At 45.4% G+C, this 9427-nt stretch overlaps 1 protein-coding gene across 2 annotated transcripts in view; it reads left to right on the top strand.

The window, feature by feature from the left end:
- Positions 1-9427, top strand: part of LOC146204083 (uncharacterized) — a 214558-nt gene that overhangs the window by 55911 nt on the left and 149220 nt on the right. For both annotated transcript variants that reach the window (XM_084589081.1, XM_084589082.1), the window contains exon 4: positions 980-1084. In XM_084589081.1, the coding sequence (XP_084445207.1) occupies positions 980-1084 (105 nt within the window). The remainder of the gene's footprint in view (positions 1-979; positions 1085-9427) is intronic.

Genomic DNA, 9427 nt, shown 5'->3' with positions numbered 1-9427 from the left:
GTTAGTGAGGAGGTCAAAATAAAAGAAAAAAAAAAGCAGGAACAAAAACTCGTTCTTAAATACCGTAAAACACACGCATTGAGTAAGACTTATGACATTTTGGTACTACTTTAAACTGCAATAATGCAAAATCCCCATAAAGTCTGCCTGATTGCACTTCTACTACGCGCCTCTCCTATTCGGCCTATCAGTCAGAGCTTACACTCCTGAAGGCACGATGGAATAAATGACATCCTGTTTCTGTCAAACTTAATTCGCTTTCTATTATTAACACTTCGGTTCCGCACATGATTAGTGGCGGGAACTGGAAATGTTATACGAGGCTCAGCTCTCAAGACTGATATGACTATATACAAGGCCCGTCCCCACTGCCTCCTGTAAATAGCAATGAAAAAATGATTTCCGCCACCACCAGCGCGTACTGTACACGTCTCGTAAAAAAACCAGTCGCGCAGTCCCTCGGTGAGAGGAGCAACTTGGCTGAGAGGTCATCAGAATGCATTTAAAGCGAGCTTGGTAAATTACCGCACCTGGTTTAGCAGGCTGTATTTTATTTAAAAATCAAACCTACATTTAAGAGAAATTACAGCATGATCATTTAACGCAACGCATGCAGAACTCGCACTGTCATCCGCCACAGTCACAAACAGTGGATGTGTGCTTCGAATCCCCATTTTTTTATGCGGCATTCAATTGGCTCGTTTATTAATTCGTGCGTTTTGACATCTCGACAGCAAGCAATACAACACAATAAAAGCTGTATAGCACCACTGCACAGAAGAAAAATCACTTGGTTAGGCGTAAGTATACTGAGAGCAAGCTATTATTACAAGCCCGCGCGCGGGAAAGGAATACACAGCTGGAGGAATGTTTATCATCTGGTTAAGCCTAACGTCACCCTTCGCTACTTTGGTGTCATCTGATCCCAATGCTGTATGGGCCCAACTGACCACGTGCTGTCCCTGTCGCACGTTCGCAGGCGGTGGCGGCGCGGCTGCGAACAACGAGGCCGGAGGAGGCCGAGCCGCGGCCAAGGCTTACGCGTCGACGCCCGACAGCCACCCACTGCGGCTGACCAAGGACGGTGAGTCGGCTGCCGCCACCGAACCCAAGCATGCTCTCGCACGCATGGAATTTTATGCGCAGCAACTGCAGGGGCATTGCTTCTGTGTGCAGAAGCAATGCTCATTATGTTGTACAGAGCATGTCACTTGAAGCAGCGCGAAAGAAGAAAAATAGTACAAACGTGCACTCATTCTTCCACCCAGCGAAAGCCGCGTATCGGTCCAGCCTGGGCCTCGACATGTAGTTAGTGGGGTCTGAAGCCATATCAGGGCCAACACTGAATAGAGTATGGTACTAACAGTACCGATTTGTGTGATCCAAGGTCATTTTCGTTGGGACAGCATTGGACGCTGCGTGTATTGCTTCAATCAAATAATTCATTAATTAAGAGTATTATTTTGCACGAGAAATAAAGATGGCGGGATAAAAGGCTACTTTCTTCGCATCTAGACGAGGCTCCAGTCACCCGCACAGCAGACACTTGAAAAGGAAAAGCTCAGACAGTTGCATGAAGACAAGAAAATAGTCTTTTTGAAAATTTTGAATTAGGTAATGCTATTTTCGTTTGGATAATTAAAGCAATCAGTTTTGTAACGCGGCTTAAAAGGCATGTGCAGTGTCATTTACTATAAGTCTTCCAAAACATTCTTGTGTGGCACTGACATCACTTCACTTGATGTCTGCACGTTTTACATTGAGAAAATTGAGCGTATACATGGTAGCATACGCTTTATTCTTTGTTTTCCGTACATTGTACGGGAGAATGGAAAGCGCCGCGTTGAATGATATATAAGTGGACATGTATTCGTAGTTTTCATCACATCTGCCAAATTCATTCGTGTCTAATTTTCCTTCTACTGCATTCTTGCAAGTCCTTAAAAGATACAAATTGTACACATCCTCCACTTCGAGTGTCTTACGTTGAATGAAAAGTGGCCCTTTGCATGTTCAAGAAATGAAGTACTTTCCACAATGCGGATCACCCCCTTTGAAACCGTGGTTTGTTTATTTACGTGAGACCTGGTTCTATTCCCCCTGACTAATGCGCAGTACTGTATACTGTAAGTTGAAAAGGGCATTATATAATACTTTTCGCACCGTTACCGGGATGTTGTGGCGGTTTCTGTTCACCAGGTCTAGCTTAATGTTCTCGACAACAATCAACATGTGATGTGCTCGCAGACGAAAGTGGCAAATATGTTCAAGCATTTTTTAGTTGCAATTTTCATTGGCCGAGAGTGATGTTAGAAGGTATTAAGAACAAGGTTACATTTTCACGAAAGAGATTAGGTTTAGTTACATGGACGTTAAGTGTCACGGTGTTTCTCCGACACCATTGTTGTAGCCTGCGACAAGATAAACCTGCACCTGATTTTAAATTTTCTAAATTTTCCCTTTCTAAAAAGACTGTGCAGACGTCGGTGTAAATTGAAAATTTATAATTCTTGTAAATCTCTACAATGTCATTGATGTAAAAAAGTAGGCCCTAAAATGCTCCCTCATAGAATACACACCAGATTAAATTTTCTTTACGTTTCTTTTGTTATACAACATATTGTTTCCGACCGCCTATATAGGATTAATTTGGTGTGAAAAACCGTGAAAACCGTAGCGCTCCAGTGTTTCTGACAATAATGTATGATGAATGCAGTCAAATGTCCTGCTGAAATCCATGCACGCCGCCGTGCTGTTTTCACAAAAACGCTCAACGTGTAGAGTAGAGGGTTTTCACAAAAACGCTCAACGTGTCGAGTAGAGGCTATGCGTCTGACTTGGTTGACGCTTTACTAATCACTGTCGTATCACTTCAGATTCTGCAGTCACATAGTTACTTCCATGCATAAAGAGATGAACTGAAAAATTATAAACTGTGAGAGTGACATTGAGTGTGGTTAGGCTTTAAGAATCCCCTGCACCCCCCCCCCTTTTTTTTTCTGTTTTTTTTTTTTTTTTTTTTTTTTTTTTTTTTTTTTTGTAGCACCAAGTGCAGTATTGGTTTTGCACCCAATCGTCCCTTGCCAAGGCATCATGCGTTCTGTCAGGGGATAGTATTATCACGTGAGGTTCAGTGATTTACTCCCTGGCTTATCAAAGGCGTGATCAGACGGGTACATTAGGAAAAATGGAAACATGGCAGCATTTCTGACCGATGTCCAGTGGGAACAACTGTATGCTACGCTCAACTGCGCAGGTTCGTTGTCCGGACATTTTTCTTCCCTCTAGTGTAGTTATGGGCATGAATGCTTTCCCATGTATGAAAAGAGGCATACTAGCGATGTTGCGACATGGAGGACGTAGATTAACCGGCACATGGTGTGTGCTATAACATTTTCGTACCTATGGTGTTTAATGCTGCTGGTGTCCCTGCTGTTTTATTCACAGCTCACTAAGCAAGTTCGCCGATACTAATGAGCCTGTTGAACGTTAGATGGCGCTATGCAGACGCTCAGTCCTAGTGCTATTCTCCGCACCTACCGAAAAACGTTATTTTGTGGTTACCGGCGTGCTATTTGAATGTTGGTGTCATATGACATTTCAGTGCGGTTTTTCTGCACATGTTGTCATAATCGATTTTGCAAGTAGATTACGAATGTTTCTATGCAAATATTTTTGGTATTACAAAGGTTCTTAAGCGGAAAAAAAATTCACCGCGCCCTCTATATCTGCATGCATTTCGATGTGACTGACTTATACCCTGATCATGATGTAATTTCGCTGATAGCTGAGTAAACTTGCCTTCGACTCGCAGTAGAACAGCGCTTACAGGCGAGACAACCTATGGATTTAAGTGGACGAAGGAACAAGAGGGGATAGGGTAGTTTACTGGTGGTATACTGGTGGTATACTGCGCACGGACATGGCACAGACAGGTGTATCGGTCAGTGATTTTTGAGCATATGACGGTGAGTTGGTACATTCATCGCGTTCCGAAGTAGGGCCTACATATACGCGTAGTTGCCGATTCACAACTATGTTTCCAATCGCCATGTAGCTTGAAAACCCTCAGCAACGCTCAAACTGCGCCTCTTCCGTCGTGGAGAGCAGTGGCACGGTCACTTCCTTCCGTGGGCAGACCAGTTAGATGGAACATCTAGCGAGGTTACTTATGGGGCGGCTATGAAGTGGAAGCGCTACTGGCGATGCTGTTACGTCATGATGTGATGCATCTTCGGCTTGGCGGCATACATCCGCTCTTCCCCAAGCGTTGTCGCCGTTTAGAACACTCCGGAATGTATAAGGGTGACCGCGGAGCCGCATCGTATACGTTCTGTTTAGTTCTTTTCCACTGCAGTAATTTGCCAGCTTACGGCTGACGCGATGCAACATGCTGTATAAATGATGCACGAAATCTTAACGATGAAGAAATTATGCAATTTTTCTTTCTTGATTCTCAGATGAATCGCATTTTAAAAAAGTATTGCGGTTTAGCTCTGGTTAACCCTCGTTGAATTGCGAAAGCAACGACTGCATGGATACTCTTGTGGCCAAATGAAGAGTCGGATTCATAAGTTAACTTACCGGTGTTAGGTCATTTTTATGCTACAGCCGGTCGTACACAGAACACACACTTCCAGAGGGGCTGTTCGTGAAGCGGCGGTGAAACTCTCGAGTTGCCGACTCGTGCTCGCCCACTCTTTGTGCAAAGTCTGCGCGCCGACTGCCTTCGACGCCTCCAGGCTTAACGATTAAACCGTCCAAAGCCCTCTTCCTTCTTTTCTCGAGACGTGCAGGGCGCTCTTAATCAGTTTCTATTGCACGGCATACGAGCAGTTTCTATTTGTGGCTACGGCGTATACGAGTGTGGAGCGAAAGCTTTGGCTACGGAAAACCGAGCGTTGCATCGAATACAACCAGCGTTTCGTTGAATGCATCAAAGTTCACCGGCGTTTTAGTTGTTGGTGGTAAAGGCGTTTATTGCATCTAAATATGGGGGACACTTAAGCTCCGCTTTTAAGGGTATGACGCGATAGCGTAGGCTGCCAGCCCACATATAAAGCCTCGCTTTAACCAATCCGTATGAACGTGCCTTAGTGGCCTCTAGAGTAACGTGAATTCCAGGGTCCTAGCAGGCTGATTCTGACATAACCGTTCCATGTGGAACGAGAGACCCAAGTTGGCAGCTCCTGCCATTTGCAGCTGGCATACGAGCATACGCGACGAGTAGAGCTGGCTGACGTAGTGTTGGCAATAAAATACGCTGTCCCAGTCAAGAAGAATGACTGCCTACCGCATGTGCACAATTATATTCGTCGTCCAGCGTGTCCTTCGTTCCTGTAAATCCTGGCAAAACTCCACAGGGAGTTTCCCGCGCCTTTTTATGCGAGCCACACACCTCATGTTTAAAAATGTTCTGCATCATTGGTAAAATCACCGTGGCTTTATTTCGAAACATTACATCACGATGCATAAATTGACATGTTCGCTTCGACTAAAAGCGCATGTAAGCTCGATCTGTGTATGCTTAACCTTCGGACTGAAAAGAATGTGGAAACTGCGATCACAGATGCACAGCCTATAGAATCGAAGCATTGGCGCTCGCAGAGATCGGAGGTTGCTTGCTTTGTACTACTGTCTCGCCACGACGGCTTGGAGGTTATCGCAGTCTGCTACAATTCCCAACCGTGACAACGCATCTCGATGAGGGCAACATGCAAAATGTCTGAAATACCGTCGACGTTGAAGAATCCCACATAGATGACATTCATATGACAAACTCCTTAGGGCGAGACTCATATGCCATGATGAGGTCTGTCATTTTTATTCATTAACTGATGGCTAGCGTTGAAGGTCCCTTCATGGATCACTGCCTTGTCGTGGCGGAGGGGCTTGCGAAACTCGATGAAGTCGTGAGCTCTGCTGTGTAGGGCCACCCAAGATAGACGGGTCACGGCAGAGAGTTCTGACAAAATTTGATTCACTGGAGAAGGTAATGGCAACCCACTCCAGTATTTCCTGCCAAGAAAACCCTATGGCCAGTCACAATACCATTAATGATATGGCGCCGGAAGATGAGCCCCCCAGGTTGGAAGGCGTCCCACATGTTACTGGGGATGAACAAAGGGCGATTCCTAGTAGCTCCAGGACGAATGAAGCGGCTGGGCTAAAGCCAAAAGGACGCTCAGTTGTGGATGTGTCGGGAAGCGACCGGAAAGTCCGATGTTGCAAGGAGATATATCACATAGCAACATGGAATGTAAGATCTATGACGCAAGGTAAACTGGATGTCGTCAAGCGAGAAATGGACAGATTGAACATTGATATCTTGGGTATCAGCGAGCTCAAGTGGACCGGAATGGCAGAATTTAACTCTGGCGACCATTATGTCTTTTTTTGTGGGCACGAATCCAAGAGAAGGAATGGGGTCGCTCTCATAGTAAACAGAAGAATGGGCAAAGCAGTGCTAGGGTACAACCCCAAAAACGACCGAATGATTTCACTTCGGATCCAAGGTCAGCCTTTCAACATAACAGATATCCAAGTCTATGCACCGACCACTGCTGCTGAAGAAGCTGACGTTGAGAGATTTTATGCGGACCTACAATGCCTTTTAGACCACACCCCATCATCAGACGTCGTTTTTCTCATAGGAGACTGGAATGCTAAGGTCAGGAGTGAAGAAATATCCGGAATTATAGGCAAGTTCGGTCTTGGCGAGCCAAATGAAGCTGGGCAGAGGCTAGTAGAGTTTTGTCAAGAAAACAACCTGACCATAGCGAATACTCATTTTCAACAGCCCAAGAGGCGCCTGTGCACATGGACTTCACAGGACGGTCTGTACAGGAATCAGATCGATTATATTCTTTGCCGGCAGAGATGGAGAAGCGCTATACAAGCAGTAAAAACAAGGCCTGGAGCCGATTGTGGCACCGATCATCAGCTTCTTGTTGCCAAAATTAAGCTTCGATTGAGGAAAACGCAGAAAACTAGAAGGACTATCAGGTATGATCTGGATCAAATTTCATTAGAATATGCTGTGGAAGTGAGGAATCGATTTCAAGAATTAGATCTGGAAGACAGAGAGCCCGAAGAGATGTGGACTGATGTTCGTGATATAATACAAGAAGTTGCTACTAAGGTAGTTCCAAAGCAAAAGAAATGCAAGAAAGCAAACTGGTTATCTGAAGAGGCTTTGCAAATAGCTGAGGAAAGGAGGATGGCAAAAGTTATGGGGGAAAGAGAAAGATACAAGGTTCTTAATGCGGATTTTCAGAAAATAGCAAGGAGAGATAAGAATGCCTTCCTGAACATACAGTGCCAAGCAGTTGAGGACAACAGCCAATTAAGGAACACTGGAGCTCTGTATAAGACAATCAAAGATATCAAAGGAAGCTTCTGTGCTAAGCTGGGCGTGATAAAGGACAAACAAGGCAAGGACCTCACTGAAGCCTCAGAGATAAAGAAGAGGTGGCAGGAATACACAGAAGAACTGTACAAGAAGGACCCGAATGTGCAAACCCAACATAAGACAGTTGTGATTACTGATCTCGAGCCGGGCATCCTGAAGAGTGAAGTTGAATGGGCCTTAGCCAGCCTTGCTAAGAACAAAGCTAGCGGAATTGATGGCATTCCAGCTGAGTTGCTTCAAAACCTCAACCATGACGCTGTTAACATTCTGCATACATTATGCCAGAAGATTTGGACAACCCTGCAGAGGCCACAGGATTGGAGGAGGTCAGTTTATATCCCCATTCCAAAGAAAGGCAGTGCCAAAGATTGTTCCAACTACCGCACTATCGCGCTTATTTCACATGCTAGCAAGGTGATGTTGAAAATCGTCCAAGGTAGGCTGCAGCAGTATGTGGATCGGGAGCTTCCGGACGTGCAAGCTGGGTTTCGCAAGAGCAGAGGAACTAGAGACCAGATTGCCAACCTTCGCTGGATCATGGAAAAAGCAAGAGAGTTCCAGAAACCCATTTACTTCTGCTTTATTGATTATGCGAAAGCGTTTGACTGCGTAGATCACAGCAGATTGTGGCAAGCTCTCCAAGAGATGGGAGTTCCAATTCACCTCATCTGTCTCCTCAGGAACCTGTATGAAGGGCAAGAGGCCACAGTCAGAACTGGCCATGGTCTTACTGATTGGTTTCCGATCGAGAAAGGAGTGAGGCAAGGCTGCATACTGTCGCCCTGCCTATTTAACCTATATGCAGAGTGCATCATGAGGAAGGCCGGTCTGGATGAGTCTTCAGCTGGAGTGAAGATTGCTGGAAAACGTATCAACAACCTTAGATATGCGGATGATACCACTTTAATGGCAGAAAGTGAAGTGGAACTCAAGAAACTTCTGATCCGTGTACAAGAAGAGAGTGAGAAGTTTGGGCTTAAACTGAACATTAAAAAGACAGAGATCATGGCGTCTTGCCCTATCAAGTCCTGGAGCATCAATGGACAAGAAGTCGAAGCTGTGACAGATTTTCTCTTCTTGGGCTCCAAGATTACCTCGGAAGGAGACTGCAGCCATGAAATGAGGAGACGCCTGCTTCTGGGAAAGAGAGCAATGGTTAGCCTTGACCGCCTAGTAAAGAGCAGAGACATTAGTCTGCCAACCAAGATCCGTATAACTCGTGCTATGGTCTTTCCAGTTGTGATGTATGGATGCGAGAGTTGGACTGTGAAAAAGGCTGACCGCCGAAGAATTGACGCGTTTGAATTGTGGTGCTGGCGAAGACTCTTGAGAGTTCCTTGGACTGCCAGAAGATCAAATCAGTCGATATTGTCGACCATAAACCCTGACTGCTCATTGGAGGGTCAAATTTTAAAGTTAAAGCTCGGCTACTTTGGTCATCTGATGAGAAGAGAGGAGTCGCTGGAGAAAGATTTGATGTTGGGAAAGGTTGAAGGTCGCCAGAGAAGGGGTAGGCAGCGAACGCGATGGTTAGATGGCATCATCGAGGCACTGCAGATGAAGTTATGTGATGTTAGGAAGATAGTGAGAGACCGGAAAGCGTGGCGTGACATGGTCCATATGGTCACGAAGAGTCGGACACGACTGAACGACTAAACTGAACTGAGCGTTGAAGGCTGCGTATTGTTTGCTTCCCCAGAACCGCATCTCAGGGGTGAAGAAGATTTCTGAAGCTTTCTGTCGGTTTGTAATCTTCAAAGCCGTCAAACCATTGCATCTTGACACTGCATTGTATTATGTACCTCTTCTGTCCCACCCTCAGTATAATGATGACACAATGTCCCCATGCCAGTGAAAGAGATATGTCCGTCCCAAAGAGAAAGAGAGAGAGAGGGACAAGGGGGGGGGGGGGGAGAGGTTGCGCGTACCCGACGGCGTGATTTCGCTAAAAAGAATATAAACGTGTCTGAATTCAATTCGAAAACACAGACATAAAAGGATAGAGAATAACTTTCC

The sequence above is a fragment of the Amblyomma maculatum genome, chromosome 1, assembly GCF_055883805.1.
Source record: "Amblyomma maculatum isolate TAMU_Amacu chromosome 1, ASM5588380v1, whole genome shotgun sequence".
NCBI classification, from domain to species: Eukaryota; Metazoa; Arthropoda; class Arachnida; order Ixodida; family Ixodidae; genus Amblyomma; species Amblyomma maculatum.
The sequence above is the reverse complement of the archived record's forward strand: the minus strand, read 5'-3'. Positions and strand labels throughout refer to the sequence as shown.